The sequence below is a fragment of the Electrophorus electricus genome, chromosome 15 (assembly GCF_041902795.1).
Source record: "Electrophorus electricus isolate QZ-2024a chromosome 15, ASM4190279v1, whole genome shotgun sequence".
NCBI lineage: Eukaryota > Metazoa > Chordata > Actinopteri > Gymnotiformes > Gymnotidae > Electrophorus > Electrophorus electricus.
The window spans coordinates 11,070,006-11,096,776 of NC_137511.1; the positions used below are offsets into that span (position 1 = coordinate 11,070,006).

The 26,771-nt window shown below is 40.5% G+C and overlaps 1 protein-coding gene across 1 annotated transcript; it reads left to right on the forward strand.

The window, feature by feature from the left end:
- LOC145651312 (ubiquitin thioesterase ZRANB1-like) lies at window positions 1-26,771 on the forward strand. Its single transcript, XM_081697586.1, has 10 exons — window positions 1-301; window positions 1,875-2,853; window positions 14,018-14,205; window positions 19,411-19,564; window positions 21,844-21,915; window positions 22,246-22,444; window positions 22,581-22,701; window positions 22,915-23,044; window positions 24,854-25,083; window positions 25,355-26,771. The coding sequence occupies exons 2-10, from the start codon at window positions 2,034-2,036 to the stop codon at window positions 25,571-25,573; spliced, it is 2,133 nt and encodes a 710-aa protein (XP_081553712.1). The 5' UTR covers window positions 1-301; window positions 1,875-2,033; the 3' UTR covers window positions 25,574-26,771.

A 26,771-nucleotide genomic window follows, 5' to 3' on the forward strand; every position in this document is an offset into this window, starting at 1 on the left:
GTTTATTTTGGCTTCCCGTATCTCCCTGGCGCCGCCATTAAAGGTACACACGAATATTACCAGCTATGGAAGTCGAGGATTGAGATGCCAAAGAGAACGGAGCTTGTTCCACGAAACCAACCAACTAACTGTAGTCAGATTGGTATTTGACAATGAAGAAGTAAAGTGTTCAGCATTTGGTAAAATAGGTAGCTAATCTTTGAAGTATAACGTAGCACCGAAGAGGTCGAAAAGCGCCTGGGTAACTCGGAGAGGGTTTGTTTTGCTACTAACCCAAAAGAGAGAAAGAGAAAAAGAAAAGGTGAGACTTTTTAGTCAATCTACATTTTATTAAAGCAGGCTTTTGTTTTAATCCGAAAGCAAAACCCCCGGTAGGCCTGTTTTATTGTTTCCTAATTGAAGCATTGGAAGATTAAAATGGTCTTGCAGTGCCGCTACTGACGAAAGTTAGCGTTCAAGCTAATGCTAGCCAGGGTAATTGCACGAAGTAGGTTATATTTCTAGCCTGGTTGCTGTCAGGCCAATGCTAGCTTGCTTGCTGTTATAGCGCTAGTTTATCATTAATCAGCGACTTTTTATAGCTAGTTAGCGATCTAGCCGTCGTATCCTGATTGTAGGTAGGTTGTTGGCTGAAGAGGTTGTTTAGGAGTCGAGTGCGCTTGTTTGGCTAGCTAGTTAGCTAACCATAGCTATCTAGCTAGTGCCTGCTAACGGTATTTTGTTTTGATTAACATTCTCTAAATTTTTGTTACCTTTAGCACAGTTGCTAATTCAGATAGCTAACGGTTCATTTTCCCCCGTCACTTCTGGTTACCTATGTGACAGCTGGCTAGCTAGTGAAAACTGAACAATTAGAAAGTGTTAACGCTATCACATCTATGTTAATTGTATGGCTGGTGTTTGCACTCTTGATGCAGTCAGCCTTGTCTACAAGATGTTCAGCTGACTTCATTGCCACTCATTTTAATGCAAGAAAAAATGTTTGGATTGTTTTAAGAATAGTAAAGTTACAAAATCTACAATTAGCTATTTAGACAGCTAATTAGATGGCTTCGATATTGACAGAAACATAAAAGGAGGCGGTATAGCGATGAGCAAAAGATGTCTGTTTTATGTTTTAAGATGTCTATGGTTTAAGAAAAATGTTAACATATAGAGACATTTGTTAGTGATCACGCTTAGTGAAAGAATCCCAGTTGGTGCGCAAAAGCCTGGTTTAAATTTAGCGTTTAACTTAAACTCTAGACCTGTGGCCGCGTAACGGAGCTACAGTTGCTGTGCTAAGGCTAGCTTTCAGGCGTGAACTTTACAGCGAAATGACAAGGGATAGCATATAGGATTTCTACCTTCACCCGCCTCGTTGCATAACTGTGTAGACACACGTGTCTCTCTCCTTCTCTCTCTCTCTCTCTCTCTCTCTCTCTCTCTCTCTCTCTCTCTCTCTCTCTCTCTCTCTCTCTCTCAACAGCTTTGTTTACTCATGTCTCTATATTACACTTGTCCTGTATTCAGAAACAAATCCATGAAGTGTATGCCAGGGGGAAAAAAACTGCAAATATGATGTGTGTATGAAATCAATATGTCCTGTGTATGTGGACACGAATGTTGCCTTTTCCAGGACTTTCTCTACTGAGCTTGGCTTGAAATAAGACATGTGAGTCAGGGGAGTCTCGTCAGTATAACCTTTTCTTTACTCTTATAAAATAAAAGGTAGAACTTCACTTTTACCAAATAGGCAGTGAAATTTTTCTCAATTTTTTTGTTCTTTCTTTTTTGTATGTAAAGTATATTCTAATGGCCAGCATTCTCCTTCCTCATCCTTGCTGACTTTCATGCACATGTTTCCCCCCCCCCCCCCCCCCTTTTTCCAACAGTTTGCTGATTGCCTGCTCTTGTGTGGGTAATATCAGCACTGGGGTGGGTGGGTGGGTGTGTGCGTGTGTGCACGCGCGCGTGTGTGTGTGTGTGTGTGTGTGTGTGTGTGTGTGTGTGTGTGTATGCGTGTGCGCTGGCTTGGCTGTTGGTGAGCGACCATGACGGAGCTGGCAGTGAAGTGGGCCTGCGAATACTGCACCTACGAGAACTGGCCCTCCTCCATCAAATGCACCATGTGCCGTGCTCAGAGGCCCAGCGGTGCCATCATCACAGAAGAGCCGTTTAAAAGCGGCCCTGTACTGGATGCTGGCCGCGGGTGGGACCCTCCTCACGAGGACACAGGTGGCAGCAGCCTCCTCATCTGTCCCGACTCCAGCGCCAGACCTAGGGTCCGCCCAGTCCCAACCTCGGACTCCAGCGCCAAGTGGTCATGCCAGATGTGCACCTACCTAAACTGGCCACGGGCAGTGCGTTGTACGCAGTGCCTGTGCCAGAGGCAGAGGGCATGCAGTCCCACTGAGACACCCCAGACCTCAGGCTGCAGGCCGGTGCCGATACTCCCTGTGGACCCTTGCGAGGAGTACAATGACCGTAACCGGCTAAACACAAGGACGGCGAGGTGGAGTTGTGCTGCATGCACATATGACAACTGGCCCAAGACTCCACGCTGTGTGGTGTGTGATCACCCTCGGCCCAATGATGTCATCCAGCTGTCTGAGCCGGGTGAACCCTCGCTTGTCATCAATGAACAGGACCATGGTCGGCCTCGGGCTGGAGGTTGTGGGCCAGGCGGGCAACGGCGGTCTCCCTCCACCTTCAAACAAGACTCAGAGGTGCAGATTCAGGACATCCAGCGCATCGAAGTGGCTGCCGGAGCTCATGGCAGCAAGGAGGAGCTGGAGGTGGACTTCAAAAAACTCAAGCAGATCAAGAACCGAATGAGGAAGAGTGACTGGCTTTTCCTTAATGCCTGTGCAGGTGAGTACACACACACACACACACACACACACACACAAGGTGGGGGGTATAGACTTGGATCTTTATGACTCAATTTTGCCCTTCACAGTTCTAAGCAGTTTAATGCTTTCTTTGCCTCAACACACCTCGTTGAGCCTCTGATGGGCAATATAATTAGCTGATAAGTGCAGTTAGTTGTTTGAGGTGTGGCAGCTTTTACCACCATGAACCAACTTTCTCATGTAGCCATACATTCAGGACTGTCCAATAAAAGTCTTTTAATTCATTTTTTATTGCATATCTAATCTGGCTTTGTGACGCATCTCCCTGAAATGTTAGCACAGGAATTCAAAAGATAAGTTATTTGCTTGATTGTCTGTCTGACCGTTTGTATATTACCCTGGTGTGGATGTCATTGTTTTGGTGTAGATGACTCTAGATTCTCAGTGTACATTTCACGTCACCATAATAAACAGAACAGGCTACATGACAGACATGTGAAATTCCAGCTGTACTGTTTTACCTGTACTCTGAAAGGCTTATTTACAGCCAGGTTGTCAGGTTTCTTATGTCAAAACTTCACTTTATGGTTAATGCATAGATTTATCTCAGGCCTCAGTGTGATGCAGTGTTAATTGAGTCAACCAGCTACCAGGAGAGGGCTGTCCAATGAAACGTTCTGTCTAGTAAAGATTGACTACTGCTTTACATGTTTGCTAAATGGTGTAAACCAAACTGGAGTAAACAGATCTTGATAATGAGCAGCAGTCACAAAGCTAATAGACTAACTCCAAACATCACTCTCCTTTTGTTGCATTGCTGCTCCAAAATCTGCGATGTTGGTGGCATGCTGCCTAAAGCAATTCATGCTTGAGACTTTAAAAGAGAAATAAGCAGCATGTATATGTTTTGCTTGTCTATAGCATAGTAGAAGCACAGCTGGCCAAATGGCTCCAGTGTAAAAAGTAAAACTGGCATACTGCACCACAACACCACCTTGGCCATCCTCATGGACCTCTTGGGAGCTTTGCTTTGTTTACATTTATCACTATGGCTTTTTAAACATATTTATCAAGATATCATTCCCATTGCTAGCTCCACTTGCTGCTTTTAGCACTGCTATAACCTTTGAATTTAGCACTGTTTGACTGGTGCAGGAATTTAATAATCTGTCGGGGTGGTGGGTGGGATGGGGATAACACTTCAGTGATTCTCTGTGGCAGGTGTTCCAGTGAAGAGCAGCACTGTGCAGGGCATTCTGTCTGCCATGGCTTTATTACATGGGCTGGTTTGTGACTGCATTACTGCACATTGTGATTAATTAATTAAAAGCAGACTAGTGAGTGGTTAAATTATTTAATTTGATGGATCATGTGAATGCCACGATTCATCAAAATGCATACAAATCCAGAATGCTAGGGATAGTTCTGCATGCTCACAGCACAAAAAAGAATAAATAAAAAATTGTCAAAGCTTATATTTTAAACTTCTGTGGTATCACTGTTGCAAAGGCCAATATTATTATAATAGTTAAAATTGATATATTGTGCCGCTCTCTTGCTTCTGCCTGCAGCAGTATCCTGACTTGCAGGCAACTTGAGAGTAGAGTTATCATGGGTTTGGGCTGGGTAGATTTGCAAAGATCTGCTAGTATGCTGTTATTAGCTTGCTGAACTGTCCACCTGAAAGATTCGTGTTGGACTTTGAACCAAGTTGTAATCTCTTTGAGTTGTATGAATGAATGAATGAATGAAACTGAGTTAGAGTGAAAATAAATCTGATTGTCAGGGGGAAAGAGTGTGTATGTATGTATGTATGTATGTATGTATGTATGTATGTATGTGTGTGAGAGAGAGAGAGCCGGGGGGGGGGGTGTTGTAACGTTTGCTGTTGTGATTTCTGCTGTTAACAATTCTGTTATTGTTGCGGCTCACTCTGACAGTGTTCCATGATGTCATGTAGTGCGATGCTGTGTCTGGTGCAGGGACACTATTCTGTGGACAAAAGACAATAATCCAACAATGTTGAGTGTTATTCCCCTGCCCTTTTAACCCACTTTCACGAAACAGTAGCAGCCTGGGAAGTGGTGGTCGACTTGAGGCATTTCTGGAGACAAATGTACAATGAAGAGTGCCATTGTATAATACATTCCAGTAGTGTGCACAGATTTTCCCATATCCATACAGGGCATCTTGAAATTGTAATATCACCTGTTCTCCAATGTGGAGCTGTTGAGAGTCCCAGGATACTCCTAGGACTTCATATTCACTAAGAGAAACTACGCTGGATGTACATACGCAAAACTGGCTTGCCAGTTGGACCAGTTTCCGACTGACACCTGAAAGCTTTGCTGTGAGAACAAACAAATCACTTGTATAACAAAGTCCTTTTATTTAATTAAATAATTGAAAGTTCATGTCTAGTAATCATTTACATAAGCACTATGCTGTTATATTAGTTCTAAATAGATATCTGTATTAAGATTAAGATGTCTGATGCCAGTCATAATCATGGGTGGAAATTATGGGGTGGACAGTGGGCTCCTGGCCTCCTCCCCCCCCTTTCTGGAGAAAACAAGAATTGTCCCCAATGTCCGCATTTAAATATAACTATATATTTATAAATAATTTTTAAAAGGACTTTGAAATAGATTGTGCTAATTATAGATCCAGAGCAATACATTAAGTTCTGAAAGCTTGCATCTCATATCCCTCGCAGTTGTTTGATGTACTGTCTACCATCCCCAAATGTCCACACACATTAGCCTACACTATATTGGTATGGAGCAGCCACATCTCATAGTTAATGTATGTTTATGCAGGTAGGAGAGCCACAGATAAAATTATCAGAACATTTTGAATATTTGACTGATTTTTACATGGTTTGGTTTGTTGCAAATGCCAGACATTAATGTGTGATGTGGTATACTTGGTTCTCATATGGTAACAGTAACATTTCTTTAATATAATATTTCAGATTAACTGTGTATACATTTAATACAACAGTACTTTTGCTGGCACTTTTACTGTCCCCTTCAGGAATTGCTCTTGTTATATTCTGTTTATTCCCCACACCCAAACAGTGAAATGAAATATCCAACCATGGTCCTAATTATCTTTGAGTGGGTCCATTTGGTATTTGCTATTGTCTATTCTTCTTTGTTGTTTCTCACAGGTCTTTTTTTAATTGTACCTTTTTAACTGGGGAAAAGGTGTTTTTTTTTTTTTTACCAGGGAAAAATACTTTTCATGTTTATTCTTGAAAAACAGATTCTACTAGGGCTTTTTGTTTCAAAGGTGGAAAATTAGATTTGCTGCTGTTTACATTATTCTGTTTCTCTCACTCTGTCTGTGCAGTTTTTATTTGTCTGTCTGTCATCTTCTCTTTCTCATTGCTTTCTGCTTCTTACTGCTGAGATGTCATTTTCAGAAGAAGAGCCAAGTCCAGTACTGTATTTTTATTTTCTTTTTCTTTTTTTTACACGGAGTAGTTTGATTGAGCTGTTTGGTTGCTGACTCATAAATGGCCTTTGTTAGAAACCAACACCAGCCATTTTAAAGAGAATTTTGACCTCTTAGAGTACTTGAACATGCAATTTACACAACAAACTGCTAGTAACATTGTAAAGTAAGAAATAAAGAACACATTTTAAATTATTCCTACCAAAGACTAACTTTTCTGTTCTTCCATCTGAAATAGTAAGTCAGGACATTTTTTAAAGTTGTATATGCAATTATAAATAGGATACTAAACAACCTCAGGATGCATTGTAACCAGAATATGATCAGATCACTCAAAATGAGATGGATTTTGATCTCATTTAATACAAGTGTAAACAGTTGTCTAAATGGAAATGCGTATGCCAAGTGCTGTTTTCTCTTTTGTGTCCATAAAGGCCTCTGAACAGTTGTGGCACTGACTACAGAAATGAAAGCAGCTGCAAGACAACTTTCTCCTCTGCTATTGCAAGTAATTAGTTGTCTGCTTTAAATAGATTCTTCTGACATTTGACAGCATATAGTATACTAGTGAGTGATGAACCATGTTTAGGAATGTTACCATGTTTGGAAATAAAATAGAAACTGCATACCTGTTGACTTTCTACATAGGGGAATAAAATTGGATCTCATCTTGTCAGACTAGGGACGCATTTTGGTGAGAAGTGTAAACCAAATCTGACCAAAGTACATCCAGAGATGATCCAGACGTGAAGCGCATGTTAATGCAGGGTGTAAGAAGGCCCTTTTTTTGTGTGTGTGTTCGCTTTTGTTTGTTTTTGTTTTGTTTTGTTTTTTTGCTCAATCACACTGCCATCCAAATGACAAAGCTGTCACACATGGAGAAAAAGATTGGATTTGATTCACTTTTACCTGCAGTGTGAATGTGACTAGGCTAAGTGAAATATGTCATTAAATATAAATAGAATTCAGGTTTGGGGTGCGAGTTACGCAAGTTATGTAACTAATGCAAACTCAACAAACAGCATTTTAAAATAAAAAGTTAACTTGAGTAACGAGTGTTATGGAGGTACTGAAAATTGTAGAAAACTAAATTGGCATAAAAAAATTACTCGCCAGGAGTAGGTATTGGTATGTATTAAGATTGAGTTAGGTTGGTTCTCTAGTTAATCCACAGCACACTGTTCTGCTCTTGTAGGTCATAATATTCGCTATGCGCACACACACTTTAGCTGAACCAAAAAGACTATACAAGTTGATGCATCAAAATCACACTTTAAGGTAATGATGACAAAATCTAATTTAACATTGTTTTCCAAAGTTTAACAAATTCAGGGATCTAAAATCACATTCTAAATCAGTCAACAGCTAACAAGGTGGACTTTTAAATATTATAATTGGTTAGATATTGCTACATAAAATGCTACTTTCATCTAAATTAAGAATAGAAACTTGGAAAACTAATACAGGGTTTGGACCATTTTTGAGATGTAAAGACATACAAAGCCAGCATCAGTCAATAATGCATAGATGGCACTAACCTCACAAATATTTTGTTAATTGGGATTGTTTTTGTGGCAGAATTTTATTGAGTGGTGATGATATCCCAAAAAGAAAGCATTGGCTACTCTCCTGTCCTGACCAATTTGCTTTATTAATTCAGTTTATTCTCTCTCTTTGGGTAGAGTTCTTCTTAGCCACAGACTAGTGTCATGTCACAGTCTGTAAGCTCTTCAGTGGTATCTGAGTGATAACGCTGACTTAATGTACCAGGCGGTACGTCTCAACAGGAATAATGTCATGCATTAGTGGAGCACAGCTCCCGTTGCCCATGGTCTGCCAATGCACTTATGCGTCAAAGATTGACATGTTTATAACTGTTATGATTAAACAGCAATTCAATTAAGATGCTCTTTTATCTAGATTTGCAGACAAACATCAGTCTACTTTGCTACATTTTCCCCTGAAATGCCTTTAAATGAAAGAATGTAACATACCTCAGTTAATAGAAGCGTGGGTGACGCTTTTATCATATGTCACATGTTTTGATGCAACACCCTCAATACGACCCACGATTTTGGTCCTACTGTGAGAGGACTTAGGCCTACATCTGTTTTTGCTGATGGATGCCTCAGTGGCACATTGAATAGAGGAGCATGCCCTTGGTAGGCTTGCATAATGAGAGAGGGGTGGGGATGCAGAGGAAGGGACCAAAGAAGGCTTGATTTTAAACAAAAACTAAGTATCAATTATATGCTTTCTAGTGTCACAGTGCTTAATGGGCTTGTCACGGGCCCATTCAGGATGGTGTCTTTAACTTTTAGCAGTACAACAAATGGACTCCATGTGGAATTGGATCAAACTGCAATTCTAATTAAAAGCTACAGCTGTGCATCATGTCACATTTCCTATGAAGGTGCATGGGAGGACAAGAGGAAGGCCTTCTTTTAATTGGAACTGTGCATACATTTATGAACTAGAGTGGAAAGGCACAGGAATTTTAGATGTGTCTAGTGGTGGTTTGTGTGCTTTTTCACTGGCCTCCTGTCTGCCCTTTCACACTAGCAAGCAAAGCCCTTTCTCCTGCTTTTCCGATCTCAAGTCAGTCTTGTAACAAGAAACACACCTGTGTCTACATCTTCACTGATCACAAATCAGACATGTAGCAAAAACACAGCCCTTGAATCCTGACCATCTCTTAGTCCTGTTTTCCACCTTACTGACCTCAGGTTAGATCTGTAACTGGAACTCTGACTAGTACTCTCTTGACTCTTAGCACCATGTTGCACCATTTATCATGTTTTGTTGTTGGTTCAATTTCCTGAAGTTTTTGGATGTTTGACTTTCATGTTTATAAATTCAATTTTGTTATTTTACTCAAGAAAACAGGCATACTTCTGCATTAATGACCTGGTGTTTGTGTGTGTCTAAGGTCTGAGGATGTCATTATGCTTTTAAAAGCAAGGGTTATAAACAACTGACACATACTCAAACCTTCACATTTGTCTGTGTGCATGCACGTGTGTGGGGTTGTGGCTGTGATTGGTGTTTGTGTTTGTCTTTTTTTCTTCTCAAATATTACAAAGGTCACAGACTATTTGTCACCGTCACTATATACTCATGACTGAAAAAATGTCCTAAGTCATAGGTTGTCACACTGCTCATCTAACAATAATAATGATTGTTGGTACAGTATTGGATTACTGCTTATTGTTATATTCCTACTCAGGTCTCCATGTAAGTGCCTAACACTTCAGTACATTAAGGTACTTTAGTTATTTGCTATTGTGAGATGCCATTGACTACGGGAGCAGTAGGGAATATCTGAGATGAATGGCCTGTCTCTATTTTTAGTGCACCCATTCTGCCATAGTCACATGTGTGTCACAGGGGACATCTATGCTTATGACACATTGAGAAGAACACATTTAGTAGTGAGGTGCTTATGAACTTGATTGTTTTGAGTAGCTTTGAGTGCTCAGTATGAAATCGGGCAATTTAGTAATGCGTTTAATTACTAAAAAGGGTGAATGCAACCAAGGGCCATAAAGCCTTGCACGTAGAAGAATGTGCATTTATTTTCCAAATAATGTGGAGGAGTGGGACCAGAAAGGGAAACTCCATGGTTGACTTCAGTAAGCAGGCAGTTAGCGGGGCTGCTTGTCTGCTTGCCTGCTTGCCTTATTCTGCATCCTCGTCTGTCATATCTAACTCTCTATATGAGAATACTACATTACTTTGTTTTGTGATTATTATATTGGTCTTTGGCATACTGATATTCAGAGGGCTACAATATGCAAATTATCCCTCTAACAAAACACATTTTCTTTGTTTTCTTTGACCTTCCTGACCAATCTAAGTCTACAAGCGTTTATCGACGTTTTTAATATCCTGCGAGCCATATCATAATCACAATATGTTTTTTGTTTGTTTTTAACATATCTTGCACCCCTGATTCCCCATCTCAGCCTCCTGTGCTGGTAACGCATCCTGTTCCTCTCAACAATGTCCTTGTGTTGAGCCATTCTTATGGGACCTTCTATGCTTAAACTCCAATGAGTATGCATTTGACTTATTGAAGTTGAGATTGAAGGTAAAAAGCTCTCTAAACAAGCACAAACTTAACAAATGGCTGTGTAATGGGCCTGCCTCCCATCTGGTGATCTACAGGTTGCACAACCAAGTACTGACCATGACAGTCTTAACATTATATTCCTTTGACAAATTACTTTTGGTCTCCTAAAATAGGACACCTTTATATCTTTTAGTTCAAATCCATTATGCTGAAATAGAAAACTAAGATGAAAATCTGTCATTGTCTGGCTGCCTTCAGACTGCACAGCACATTTGTTGTATTATCTTTTAAAAATAAAGATTCATTTTAACCATATCACATCAAGGTTTTAGTATTGTTTTGAATATCTTGAAAGTTTTTCACAGTTTAATTGCACGATGCTGTTTTTGAATGCATTGTGCACCTGATTCCCTCTCTCCCTAACTCATCCTGTTCCTCTCAGCAATGTCATTGTGTGTTAAAATTAGCCATTCTTATGGGTGCTTCTGTCTTTTTCCTACATCATTCTTAAAATTGCTCTCTCTCTTTCTCCACCACTACCTTCCACTTTCCTACCTTTTTCACCTTTCCATTCCTCTCCTCATGCTGGTACCCTGTTCAGTGCTCTCCCAAATGCCTCCAGCACGTCAGTCTCCCAGTCGATATTCTGTCAGAGTAGTACAACACCATTTGTTCTGAGGCTAAGGTGACCATACTCCTCCTGATTGAATTCTGTGGAGTATGTGTCAGTCATGTGCATAATGTGTGAGACGGGTATATACCTCAGTATGACTGTGCAGGGAGACTCTGCAGACGTTTGGGTGAGATAAAGGGAGAGACAGCAGGAGAGTCCATTATCTGACTAGGACAGGCTGTCTAAGGCACATCACCTCTGATAATGACACTGGAACATGTCTCTGATATTTCTCCAACACGCACACCGAGAGAGAGAGAAGCTCCACCTGAGTGGAGTCATGGAGCAAACTCTGGTATTAGCCATCTAAAGCTGTGTTTTCAAGACTTGAATTGGTAAAGCACAGTATATTGTTTATTAATCACTATCACAGTTTTTGCCTTTACAATACGGATTCTGCATAAAGCTGCATTATGCACACGAGTCCTTAACAAATTGCAAGTTTTGCACCGGGTTCTTTTAGGGCTGGGTAAACATCAAAAACTCATCATGTATTTTAATATGTTTGCAAGGCATATCAGAATCATGACATATAGCAGTATATTCGAAATAATGTTTTTGTGCATATTGTGCAGCCCTGAAGTGTCTTCTGCACATTTAAGCAGGAAAATCTCAACATACCTGACAGCTCTGCAGTTAATTACATAGCTATTTTGGAATTTAATGGGGTGTCTAAGAGCAGGACAAATGTAGTATGCACTGTTTGGACTCGAATGAACTTTTGACTGAACCATGTTTAACATATGTTATTCACCTAGTTGGGTAGTTTTTGCTGACAACTAAAAACAGAAAGTGAAGTCAAAGCACTGAATTATGGGATTTACCCATAATTCTTGATAGCAGCTCTGAGGCCAAAGATGCTTTTTCACTTGGATAGCCCCTAGGACTTAAGATCCAAAAGCTTTATTCACAAAGTACAGTATGTACAAGGAATGATGAAGATGATGGGTTGCCATGGTTGTAATTTTATCTTTCTAAAGCTAAATTCTAGTATAAATGCAGCAGGAAAGCATTTGAGTTCTTTATGTGCAGCAAGTTTGAAGTCCTTAGCAATGTACAGAATACAGATTTGATATGGTTTTTTTTGTTTTGTTTTTTTACAATGCATGCACAATGAATTCTAAATATGCAATAAGTGTATGCAGAATAGCAGCCATGTCCAAGCAATTGGGGGAAGAAATGTCGCAGATGCTAAGGAGCTAGGGCTTGTAAACGACACCTCAGTGTCTGTCTGCACCAATAATACCCTGCATCTGGTATGCTTCCCCATAGTCTTTGTGCGTTTGATCAGGCATGGTAACAATTCATTGTTTATTTGAAATTGTGTTCAGAATATTGTGATCATGGTGAATAAAGCATGTGTGTTGCAAATGTCCAGGAAACTGCACATTGCATGACTTCTTAAGATTTTTTTTTATAGTTCTGTGAGTCAATTCAGACGTACAGGTTTTTTGGGATTGGGGGGGAAGAAATTTACATCCTGATGCTTGTAGTAGGCAGAGGGATTTGACCCAGAGCCTGCATTGTTGCTCTAAGACTTAACACATTTGAGCCATTGTGCATTGCAGTACCCACTTCACATTACACTCTACAATAAAAGCTGCAATTTATCAAGGCAGTGCCTTGATCACCTCATTAATCTCACTGTCCAGTTATTAACCATGCGGGAAAAATTATTTGTACTGTATCATTCAATGAATTGCTGAAAAAATGTAGAATTATGAAATTTAGTAAAAAAAAAGAAAAGAAAAAAAATAGATAAAAAAATAGATTATTGATCATTAATGGTCTTTGGTTTGTTGTTTGTTAGATGAATGTGTGGGTGCCTGTGCAGGCGGGTACGTTCATTGGTAGTTCGAGCTAGAACGAGATATAGTTCTAAATGTAGTGTTTACATCTGGGATGCATATCTAAATATGAAGGCTAAAGAGGAGCCAATGTGAGTAAAACAGGCTCTCCTGAGGCTGACAATCCACAATAAAATCAGACAAAGCTAAAGCATAGCATATGTCGGACTCTTGGTAGATTTTTGGTAGATTAGTTCATGAATTCTGAAGTGTACAGAGATGTCCTAACTGTTGAGATCCCACTAGAAGCTCACTGGATAGGCTTTGGTTTGTTGTTTGCAATAGAAACCAAAGATGAGAAATTCCCCATATAAGTAGATGGGTTTTTTTTGTTTGTTCTCACACTGCTTTTGAAAAGAGGTCCTGATGGCCAAACTAAGGACTGCTTCTGTGAATATGTAAGTTGCTTGGTCTTTACTATATCCTTACTTGACAAATTTCATGACCAAATGTAGCTGTTTATTGTTTTGGAAACAAGACTGCATAATCAGTAATGGTGAAAACAATAGAAACAGGATTAAGACCTAATAACTGTTGTTTAACAGGAAAGGTGACCTTGTGTGTAATACATGCTGCTGTTTTGTACCTGGGCTTACATTTGCCTGTCAACAGAGACTCTTCATTGCAAAGTTGTTTTTTTTTAATGTTGCATTGGCAATGAACAGGGTAAACATTCTACAGTGGTTCTCAGCATTTTTTTTTCTACATCAGTTACCTTTTACACATAAAGGAAGGGGTTGGGCATAAGAGGATGATTGTGTCACCTTTTCAGGTGAAGTCATGTGGTGCATTGTGCAAATCTCAGTGGCTAACAGAAGTTCAATGTTGATGTCTGAATCTAGGTAGATTTCTCTAAAAAACACAATGCATTCCTCCTCAGCTATGAGTTATTAGAGCAAATAATTACTGGAAAAACTTTTCCAAAGCTCATTGTAGTGCTGCAGTGGTGGTGTATGTTGCTGGGGCTAGCCCTGGCCTGTGGTCTCCCATCCGATCTCAAGGTGGGATTGCTGTTTGTGTTAACATTAAGAGGAAAATGACTCACTCTTTCTCCTTTCCATTCCCTCTCTCTGCCTCCTCACCCTTCTCTGTTCTTCTGTTCCTCTGTTTGTGTTCATCTCCACCCCCCCAGGTGTGGTGGAAGGAGATCTGACTGCGGTTGAGGCCTACAAGTCCTCAGGGGGAGACATCGCCCGGCAGCTGACTGCAGACGAAGTGCGACTGCTAAACCGCCCCTCGGCCTTTGATGATGGCTTCACGCTCGTGCACCTTGCCATCCGTTTCCAGAGGCAGGACATGCTTGCCATCCTGCTCACTGAGGTATGCTTCCACCCCTGTGAGCATATAGGTGTGGCCATAATCAGAAAACCTGTAATCGGACCAAACCAACAATTGAAGAGCTGAAAACCTAAAATGACTGAAGTGGGCATTCATGATCCCGGTTTGTCTTCATGGTCTGAAAATGGGTTAAAAGCTGCATCTGATCGTGTCTGTGGTGACTGACAAACATTGTGGCGTATATTTCTGCATTGTGTTCGGGTGTAATGTTAGTTCAAAGTTCCACGGAGCACAGAAGATTCCTGTTTCTAACCATTTATGTAGTAACTGGGTGTGGGAGCGCCTTGTGGTGGACTGGCGTCCTATCCACAGTTGGTTCCTGCATTGGACTCTGAGTTGCCAGGATAGACTCAGGCTCCCCACAACCCTGAATTGGATTAAGCAGTTTGGTCGATAAATTAATGTGTGTGGGTGCCTGTGCAGGCGGGTACGTTCATTGGTAGTTCGAGCTAGAACGAGATCTATAGTTAATTCTAAATGTAGTGTTTACATCTGGGGTTCATATCTAAATATGAAGGCTAAAGAGGAGCCAATGTGAGTAAAACAGGCTCTCCTGAGGCTGACAATCCACAATAAATCAGACATAGTTAAAGCATAGCATATGTCAGACTCAGCCCTTTGGTAGATTAGTTCATGAATTCTGAAGTATTCAGATGCATCCTAACAGCTGAGATCCAACCAGAAGCCCACTGGCAAACCTAGTTCTAAAGCACTGTGGAACTTCTATTGGAATGTTCTTGACTGGCCTAACTCCATTGAGTATGCATTTCATTAGGGAGGGCTGTGACGCTAACCATATTACCGCAATGCCGCTGTTATGTGATGCCTACTGTGGTGTTGAGCTCATTACCGTCATCACAGTTATTATTTATTCATAAATTGGATAGTTCTGGCTCTAAGATCTGATTGACTGGGCCACATGAATCAACAGTGGAAGGAACAGAAGCTCTAATCATTTGTTTTGTCAAAGGATAGAGTATACTTTAGCTGTCATTTTGCTTAGAAACCAAAGTTCACTTTAAGCTTTTAACACTGAACAAACATATTACATTGGCGAATAATGGTTTAGTGTGAATTTTATTTTAAATAAATACTCGCTGCTGTTGACTAAAGCAATAAGAATGACAGAGGCTATGCATTTATGTCGTTAGATCACTGGTAAAGAGCAGATTTAAGTATTTCGCATCAGAACCCCCTTCCTTGTGATATAAACCTTGGCCTCTTACTGCCTTTATTTATTTATTTTTAAAAAATTATTTAGCTTGTGAAGGTTGCATGAGTGCACGTGGTATGTGATTTGACATATAAATGCAATAAATATTTAATTACTATCACTCGAGCTTAACACAACATTTCAGTTGTGGAACATTTCAGCTTTGTGCACGAGGGGGATTTCTTTTGTGTGTTGCTGATTATTAATATTTCTAGGTTTGAGTATGTCTGATGCCTACAGATGGCATTCAGTTGTATGTAGTATATACATGCAGAATACACAGAAAGAAAAGGAGTTAGATTTTAATTGCAAGTGTCTGTAGCAAACCCACCTCTCTTATATGGTATCTACTAGGGTCCCATAACAAGCTTTGTCACAGAGCGGTCCTACATCGATTCTTTTAGCCAATAATCTGATGATTTTCGATACCTCAAAACTTGCTGCGATACAAAGGGATGCAGTTCTATACTGGAATCTGGATTCAATATTAAATCATATGAAATCTGATTTCTATTAACTTACAAATGCAAATAAAACATGAACATTTTATTACTAAATGTCTGTGATGGAGACTGAGACTTCGGAAGGTTAAATGAGTTTCTCATCTGTTGGACCTGTGTTTGAGACCCAGGTATGGTTGGCGCCTTCAGCCTTTGTTACAATGTTAAATACAGTAAACATCTTCTCAGGAAAAAAATACTTTACACAAGTACAGTGAAGTAACATTGTGGAATGAAATAGGCTTAACATAGAGTCCTACTGCCATCTCTACAGCAGCAAATTTGTTTTGTTCAATACTATTGTTTAGTAGTACTAAATGACAACCTTGGATAAAATATCCTTTAAAATTTATGGACTGCTGCATGTCCAAAACACAAGTAAGTGAAATGAAATGAAATAAACTGGCATGGATGCAGATGTTGGATGACGTCATCTCAAAGCAAGTCTTAAAGTAGTCTTCTTTAGAAAAAACATCTGATCAAAATGTTCTGGAAACAGGACACTTCTCAGAACGGGCAAGGTCAACAGCGGTGCTAAAACATGCGCAGAATGTATGCTAGTACCAAGAATCCCCAGCAAGGTCTTAGCAAGGTCTGCCAGGAGAGGAAACTCGGTCTGATGAGTTTCCTCTCCAACACCTTAACACCTAGGTTCAAAGATGCAGTCTCTCTGTACTTCAAAACATCTAGAGAGCTAGCCCATGTTGAAATTGTGATCATCTAGCTAGTGCCCACAGTGCACAAGGTGTCACCAGAAAGATGATCTAGTATCTGATTTCTTGGAAGCAGGACCATGTTCTAGAGTGACGCACACAGTAATGCTGGAAAAAAAAACAAAACTATTTTTGAATCAAGTGCACTTTCAGCAAAATGTACACACCTTCAGTGGTTTCAGCCTGGGACACATTAGAATCAGAATTAGGGGTCTGGTCACAAGGAGGGCTGTTTTTTCTCATCCTGTACCACTGTGTCAATCTGTAGACACGTACAGATTTTAGCTAATGGAGAGGCAACTTTTAAATCCAATATCACTACAGATAGACAAAGTTTTACTTTCACCTGTGTAGCCTCTTGGATGATACACTGGAAAGTTGCATCTCTGTCCTCTTCATTTAGAAAAGGCATCTTTTTGAATCTGGGGTCTAAGGCAGATGCTTTGTGTAGGATTTTTCGCCCATCCACATACCACTGTTCAAGCTCTCTTGCCTTTGTTTGTTTCATCTATGTGATCAAAGTACAGTCATCCTCTGCAACTCGAAAATGATCCAACAATTTAGCCTGAAGTGGTGCAATAACAGAGTGCGCTGCTCTTCTTCACACTTGATGGTTGTGGCTGTTGTAGCTTGACCATTTCTTCAGCGGTAGTGATGTCATTTTCATCGAGTGTGTGCATGTTGCTTGCGTCTTTCCTTAGATTTGTGTCCAGGATTGAAGCACACAATGCATCTTGCTGTTCCAAAAATCGATCCAGCATATCGAATGAACTATTCCACTGAGTTATCATGTCTTGTTTTAGTTTGTGTTCTGGATCTCCAGGTAACTTTTGCTTGACTTTTAAAACTGCGGTAGCTACCGTGAGGCAATGAAAAAAATATCACAAGCTGTCTCACTCACCTCAAGAGCCATACTGCACTGGTTCATTTCAGGTCTTTTTGTGTTGCTAAGTTCATGGTATGCACGAAGCATTTAATGTGCAATGATAAATTACCCACATGTTCTGCTATTAACATGTTGCTGGCATTATCAGTCACAAAAGTAGGCTTTTTGTCTTGTATATTGCAATTCTCACAACAATGTCCCAATGTTTTCTCCTGTGTGCATGGTGATCAAAATACATGTTTCAAAAATGTAATTTCCAGATCAGTGTTCATGAAATGGCAGGTCATTGTTACATAAGCTTTACTTGTGCATGATGTCTAGCTATCTGTTGTAATTGTGACTCGCCTTTCATCCACCAGCTTGTGTTTAATGTCATCTTGCACTTCTCTGTACAGCTTCGGTATGCAGGTTTCAAGTGTTGTTGAGAGGGTGTGTTGTATTTCGGCTCCAGTGTGTGCAGTAAATCACGAAAGCCTTCATTCTCCACTACACTATAGGGCTTCATATTCTTGTAAATAAAATATGAGATGGCTCGTTGTTCTTTTTGTATTTGGCTGACTGCAACAAGCGCAAACTGTACGCTACCACCTACAGTGTAGGAGCATACAGAGAAAAATCTTGTGGATAATGTTGGAACAGGTGGGAAAATAAGCATGTAGGTATCAGTGTTTATGCGTCACATCCAATAACACCAGATCGTATGCCATTTGGTCGATACATCAATACAGATCAATGCATTGTTACATTCCTAGTGTCCATGCAGACGACTGTTGAGTCATTCAGTTCGACAATGGCCCCAAATCTAGTTTCAACATTGTGGCTGCGGTATGCAAACCTGGCTGGCAATGGCTAAATTGAAAACAGAAAAGGAGCGAGCCAGGGGTGTGTGCAGAAACATTGGTGACGAAGAGAAAGCTGCAGAAAGAAAAAACCAGAGCTCAGCTTTCCCCAGCATTGCTTAGTTCTGGTGAGTTGTCCAGACCTTCAAGTCCTATTTCTTTATATTGTCAAAACTTTGACTAATTTTATTGTGTCTTCTCCACATCCAGTACAATAAAACACATGCAACAATCCTTCGGCGTAACGAGACAACACAAAATGAAAGAAAAAGAAAGTTAAATAAGAATAAGCACAATAATCCCAGGGAGAAAAAGGGAAACGAATATCAAATGCACTTAAAAGTTTTTTTTTTAAATAAACGATGAAAAAACAAATGTTATTGGCCAAGTCCTCTCAGTTGTTTTCACTGCACATTTTGAGTCTGTGTGTTTCAGTATTCTGTCTGTGTGTGCGCGCGTGCGTGTTTGCGTGCGCCCACATGCATGCAGTCTTCTGAGATTTAAGGGCATGTGGTGTGCTTCCGGGACAATTAATGAAGGATTACATATTTTGATTAATTGAGTACCAAGCTCATACTGGATCAGCTGAGATGTTGACTAGCTAAGAGCGAATATGAGCAAGTGACAGGATGCACCTTAGAATGTATACACACACACTGTAGACCCACAGCCCGCATGCAACAGAAAGGAAGCTTGGAGGGCTGAAAAAGGCATCATAATATGGGCTATATGTGGTAGTAAAGTTATATTTTGCCAGTACATGTTTTCACTGCTCCTTCCAACATAGCAAGATGGGGGGATCCTAACTGTCCCCATTACTCATCATTGGTTACTAGCCATGTTAGCATTATTCTAGAATCGCGATTCATTTATTGATAGTATTTGCACAGCTTTAGTCACTGTATCATCTTACAGCTTTTGTTGAACCTTGGTGCACTTTCATGAAGCCCCACCCAGCATTCTACTCTAAGGTAGCATCCTGGTGATCTGTGTATTTGACCACTGTTTGACCTTTGTCTCATGTGACCCTCCCTAGGTCTCTCAGCAGGCAGTGAAGTGTATCCCAGCAATGGTGTGCCCTGAGCTGACTGAACAGATCCGCCGAGAGATCGCTGCATCACTGCATCAGCGCAAGGGAGACTTTTCTTGCTACTTCCTTACAGATCTTGAGACCTTCACTTTACCAGCCGGTATGCATGTGGGGATGCACGCACGCACACACCACAGTACTACAGGAGCACACTACTACACACACACCACAGTACCACAGGAGAACACTAGAAAATACACACACAGGCGTGCACACCACAGTCCTACAGGAGCACAATACTAAAAACATACACACCACAGTACTGCAGGAGAACACTAGAAAATGCTTGCACACACACCACTGTACTGCCTGAGCAGATTTCAAAACGGTGTGTACCTATGCATACCAGAGTATCAGTTAACTAACAGCCATACCTTTGGAACAGGGAGAGCTCTGGACATACTGTATAGTACCACACTGTGCCTGTAGAAGTGTGCGTGCATGTGTGTGTGTGCACGCGTATGCATGTAAAAAGGAAAAGATATGTGGGTTGTCTGTGCATTAGTAACTGGCTTATGACCATCACTAACCAAGTTAATCTGTTGGAGGGTTTATTAGGATAATTACCATGGCTTGATGACACTGGAATTTTCAGTCAAAGCAAAGGCCTGTATTAAGAATAAATGAATGAATGAACATGTCTGACTGCCATTGATGATTTTACACATGACTCTGATAGGTTTCTTTCTTGGATTTTAAAGATTCCTTTTATGTATTGAAACATAGTCTTATGATTAATGCACTGGAAGAAATACAGTTCCCTTGGATCTCTGTGGACTTAGTGAAAGCTGTGTGTCAAAGTTCTTATCGCCAAGTCATCTGTAGGAAAGAGCTCACTAAATCTGTTCCTTTGGAAGTGGGCATCAAAATTGCATGTCCATGGAGTGCTTTTAATTTCATGTGTACTATTAATCATTAACTTAAGTCTGCAATTTCCTTCTGGATCAATAAAGTGTTCTCTTATGTTCATACATTCCACCTGAGGTTGTCTCCACAAATCCAGTCTAGGGTTATACTGATTACATCCTGATTTCAACTAGGGAAGAAAATGTAATTAAGCACATGCTATCATGCACCGAAGTAAAATAAAACAAGTGGGCTATTGTTTATGAAAAAAAGCATCTTAGGCCAGCCATTTCTGGTGTATCTCACACATGAGGTCTATAGAGCCCTTGGTCATAACATTGCTGGAAAATGGAGCCAGCAAGTAGATGTAGTACATCAGTTCATATCCAGACTTGAATTTATCGATGCATCACTTCTGTTATGAAGCTGCAGACAACAGTAGATATTGCACTGGCTAAAATTCAACATTTATTTACAAATATGCTCCATGAAATGGATAGCAGAATAGTTCTTGTGAGGAAATGGCTCTACGCATACACACTCAACAAGATGCATTATTTTTGAGAGCTGACAAGATGGGGAACTTGGAGTCTCAAACCACAAATGGATTTATATTGTTGCATGTCTATCTCACATGGTCAGTATGTTTGACAGTAATGATGTGTGAAGAAAAGAGCCAGAGTCTTATCTTTTTGGATTTTAAACATTTGCCAGTTAAACAAAAGGAAGAGGATGACAAATTGGGTTTTAAAAGAAAACAATGAGAAATTGGATGGCCAGGCCCGAATGATCTGTGCAGAAGAACAAGCACAGAGTTAAAATGGTCTTCAGCCAATCAGGAGTCAGTGTAGGTCTCTGATACAGTGATCAAGGATCCATCAGTATTTGTGGAGGCCACAGTGGACCGCAATGGAACTTCTCACAAGCCTCAATCCAGAACATCGAGATGTAGTCACTGAAGTAACAGTAGCCACATTACTGGTGTCGCTGCTGATGCTGATCATTGAGTATCAAACACAATCTATACTAATGGTCTTATTATTGCCGAAATTGCAAATGAATCTATTTTGTCTTTCACTATGCCTCGAAAAACGTTTGTGCCTCTGATTTATTATAAGAAGAGTCTTACACTATAAAAACAATGAAATATTAATCAGTATCTCCTGGCATTGAAAATAAAGGATTTAAATGTCAGTTTATTGTCTTAGCCTGCAGCAGTCTTGGACATGTGCACAGATTTGCAGTATGTGGAGATGTGCATAAGGCGAAGCCCAAACATTTGCAAAGTACTGTTCCATCTCAACCCTCATAGGAAGCATGCAAATTTGGATAAGACTGCTGCTTCTTAGACTTGACCATTAGCATCTATAATGATCTGATGACATTTAGATCATGTTGGACAAATTCATAACATTTTAATTTTTTTTATTGAATCAAATAAAATAACACACTGTTTCTGCCTGTGTAAATACAAAAGCAAAAAACATTTTCCATTTGTTTACTTCCTGTGTTTAAGAAGTTTCTTTTTTTCAGATATTGAAGATTTGCCCCCTGCAGTTCAAGAGAAGTTATTTGATGAAGTGCTCGACAGGGACGTGCAAAAAGGTAAAAGTGGCAACCAAAACATAACAACCAGACCTAACAGGTCTAACAGCTACACTTGGAGATTCAAGCAAATATTTACAACAGTTGCACAAACAATAACTCTGTAAATGCATTCAAGCCTCTGGAATTCTAACGTTGCTGCCACTGAATGAAATGCCTTAGTGAGTGCCTATCAAAAGGGAACACTGTGTGTGTGTGTGTGTGTGTGTGTGTGTGTGAGATAGAAATGCATGTACATGCGAACGAGAGAGTAATGAAAAGTGAAAAACATCACATTGATGCCTCTCGACTTTATTTGGTTGCCTTGGTGACCCTGTGTGTGGTGCACAGAGCTGGAGGAGGAAGCTGCAGTAATTAACTGGTCACTGGAGCTGGGGACACGTTTAGACAGCCGGCTGTATGCGCTATGGAACCGCACAGCTGGAGACTGTCTGCTGGACTCAGTCCTCCAGGCCACCTGGGGCATCTACGACAAAGACTCGGTGCTACGCAAGACTCTGCATGACAGCCTGCACGACTGCTCACACTGGTCAGGACAAACACACACAAGCAAGCATATACATTTGTATTACACTCTGTGCTGTAGGTTGTGTCCAAGCTAGGGAGGTGTGTGGGTGTGTAAAACTACGAGCGCATGTGAATAACAGTGTGTGTATGTGTGTTAGGTTCTACACTCGGTGGAAGGAGTGGGAGTCATGGTACTCTCAGAGTTTTGGACTGCATTTCTCTCTCAGAGAGGAGCAGTGGCAGGAGGACTGGGCTTTCATCTTGTCGCTTGCCAGCCAGGTACACAAACACTCACCACAGCAGTCACTACACAATCCCAGAGGGCTGTTTTGGGGGGTGTGGTGTGGTGGGCGTAATTTTGTTTCAGTGATTTTTATATGCATATGATCAGCCTTTTTGTATTGTGCAATTTGAATACACCCACTTTCTTTGCACATGCCCTTTTGTGCAATCTCTTTTTCTCTCTCTGTCTCCTCTCTTCCCATCCCCCAGCCCGGTGCGAGTCTGGAGCAGACTCATATCTTTGTTCTTGCACACATTCTCCGTCGGCCCATCATTGTTTACGGAGTGAAGTATTACAAGAGTTTTCGTGGTGAAACGTTAGGCTACACTCGATTTCAAGGTGAGCTTTGTGATTTAAATGCTTTATTTCTTACCTTTCAGTGCTTTGGTGGTGATGTATAAAATAAACTCCTCAAGTACTCAATTTCTAATTGATCAATATTTATTACAAGTACCAGAGCAGCAAATTATTTTAAGAAAACTTTTTTTTCCAATTTGACAGCTGTTACTAAAATCTCTGATAAAAAAGAAGTCTCTCTGACTGTCCTGGGCTCTGTAATCAGCAATTACACGTTTCTACATGATCAGGGTGTATTAACCCATCAGAAAACTTTTCTATAAGGTGGTCCTGCCTGTGCAAGAAAGGGTAGGCTAAATGAACATGTTTTTTGGAAGGAGGGTGTGGGACTAAAAGGAGTGAATTGAGATCTTTGATGACTTGGTCTGTAATATCATTTACAGCAGATAGTTCAGGCCTCTTGGCTACAGTGACTAAACTGAAAAGCAGATTAGTATTTCATGTGATACACCAAAACTTTAGATTATAAATGTATTCTATATTAATAATGTCCACAAACCAAAATCAAAACAGTAATGACTGTTGACACACGTACATGCAGACACACACAGAGCTGTTTTCTCTTATGTCTGCCTTATTGATTTCAGATGAGCGTTCATTCACTAGTCAGTGATGAGGGTGCATGGACTGCTGGGATAAGACATAGGTTCCCCCTGGTGCTTATGGTCAGTGAGGGAAGCCTGAGAGAAAGATGAGCTTCATGTGTGGGCCAGAATGGGTGGTTGGGGAAGCTGGGTAGTGGAGACACACACAGGCCTGTAGCATTATTGTGAGTGGAGATTTTAGATACCTGTTGTAATATTATATACATCTATCACTTTTGTAAAACTATATCTTGAGGAAATAAACAACTAATGGCATAAAATAAATATATGCAACTAACACAGGCATAGCTGAGATTTACAGAAAGTGCTTGTTTGCATATGTAGGTAGGTGTCCATGCTTCGTGAATGTGCATGCTTGTGTGTATGCATGTGCATGTTTGTGCGTATATGCTTGAGATGTCCATTATGTTTGTGACCCATTCAAATGCATTTCAGCTTGGTCCAGTGTTCAGTGAAAAATGTGGGTGTGTTGTACACTCCAGTGTTTACTGTAAGTGAATTTGAGAATGGCACATTGCTGCCTACATTACCAGCGTTCCTCCACAAATGCAACCACGGCGCTCAGGAAATGCAGTGGACACCAGATTATAATGCCCGTGCCCTTGCCTGATAACCCTCTTTAGAGAAGTGCTGTGAGCAGGATCTTAAAATAATAAAGACTAAATTACAAAAGGGATCAGACCCAATTTAGATATCAGACACGCCACTATAAACATGAACATGAGGTTAAGATGTGTCTTGGGTGAGAGCCAGTCACATAATCAGAGGAAAATCTGTTCTGCTTTCTTGAGGTTAAGCTTTCACAGGCTAAACTGATTGGCCAGCCTATTTGCCTCTTTTGAAAACACTTATTTTGACTACACTTATCATACTACTTTGTTTTGTGCCACATTTCGTAATTTGCCCCGATCAATAATTTGAAGTGTACCTGGGTTCAGCCAGGCATGTCAGAGCAGTAGCAGTGCCAGCCTGTGGTGGGCGTGCCCTGCTCTGGAGCCCTGACTGGTAACTGGGTCACTGTTCGAAGCTCCTCTTCTGGTTTTGTTTAGTTGGAATGTCATTGGATCATATCTTCCAGGGTAAAATGAAAACCCTTTTCACTCCTCTGAGAAACTTGCAAGTCCAATGATTGATTTTCTGATTGCTATTATGCCTGCCCCCTCACACTCAATTTGGCCCTCCTTAGGTGTGTATTTACCATTGCTATGGGAACAGAGCTTTTGCTGGAAAAGCCCTATCGCCCTTGGTTACACGAGGGGTCACTTTTCTGCGCTGGTCGCCATGGAGAGTGACGGATATGACAATCGTGGCGCGGGCGCCAATCTCAACACGGACGATGACGTCACTGTAACTCTCCTCCCATTGGTTGACAGTGACAGGAAGCTTCTGCATATCCACTTTCTGTCAGCACAAGAGGTGAATATATTCATGTACTTGCGCACACATACTTAATTTTTTTTAACCTTAACTGTTGTGGCTTTTCTTATCCTTAAACTTGGTTGATCATGATTGCTTTTTAGTTTATTGAGCAAGTTTTCAGTAGACCATCATATAGTATGTTAGGTTCTTGATCCTTCTGGAACAAAAACAAGCAAAGAACAGCAGAAGTTGTTGTAGTGGTGGCTGGATTGTGTGTGGGTTATTGTTTTATTGTGTGTGGGCGGGTGTACGCGTGCACATGCTGTAGATGGGAAATGAGGAGCAGCAGGAGAAGTTGCTGCGGGAGTGGCTGGACTGCTGTGTGACAGACAGTGGCATGCTGGCTGCCATGCAGAAGAGCTGTCGCCGCCGGAACCACCCCCTCATCACGCAGATGGTCGAGAAGTGGCTGGACGGCTACCGGCAGATCCGCCCATGCCCCACCCTCTCCGATGGCGAGGAGGATGAAGATGATGAAGATGAGTGAGGAGCGGGACAGCAGGGAAGTGCACTCGCAAAGGTGTTCCCTGTGGATCCACACCCTCATGTCCTCCGTTAGGGCGGGAAAGGCCTTTGACCATTTCACATACTCACTCACTAAAGAAAGGTGGGACTTTTAAATTGATGGACATTTCTAAAAGCCTGCCCCCATTTCCCCATAATGCAACACGAGAACCGCAGCCTCCCTCTATCCCTCACCCACAGAACTGTGATCAAATATTCTAGATTGAGAAAAATGTAGATGTTTAAGGAAAAAACCTACGTTGTTCCCCCTTCATTCCAGAGAATAAACAAAAACATATGTTTTTGGTTTATATATATATATATATATATATATATATATATATATATATATATATATATATATATATATATATATATATATATATATATATATATATATATATATATATCTCAGTGCAGTTGCAATGCATGCGGTTCTTTATATGATATATAATAGAAAAAAATACCAGCATCAATAAGGCAGAAATGAAGTTTATATAGGTTTGTTATGGGCACTTACAAAAGCACATTTTCCATATAATGTGTATTCTTCAAAAGGCTTTTTTCCCCTTTTCTTCAGATTTCAAACTTTACTTGATTCACTTTAGGGGGGAGGGGGGTGGATAGCTTCATATATAGCAATGGATGCCGGCAAGTGAAAAGATGAGTGTATTTAGCATGTTGTTTCAATGTACAACACACACTAAAGAAAGTATATAAATATATAAATATATCTGAAGAAAGTTAGAATGCGAACCTTTTCTCCTGAGTCAGATCCTCGTTACTCTCTCTCCTCTTTACCCTCTAGTGTGTGTTTGGTCCTTTTTTTTGTCTGATTGTATTTATTTGTTTAGAAATGCTAGCATATGTGGAGTAATTTTGTTTCCCTTTCTTTTTCATTTATAGTCACCCCCCCCCCCCCCCCCGTGTGTTTTTGTCAAATCAAATCTTTGCCCTTTTATGTTGCACAAAGATCCGTACACTCTCTGTGAGGAATGAGATGAGCCCCTGTGTGTATAAATTTACTGACATTATAATGTGTGATGATCTAGTACCTCATTTTTTTTGTTGTTTGTTTTTTTGATGTTACAACTTTAGGTGCTTCTGTGGGGAAAGGGGTGGGGTGGCAGACACACCACTTCTACAGAGTGCTATAACATTAAATTACAATCACTTCCGTC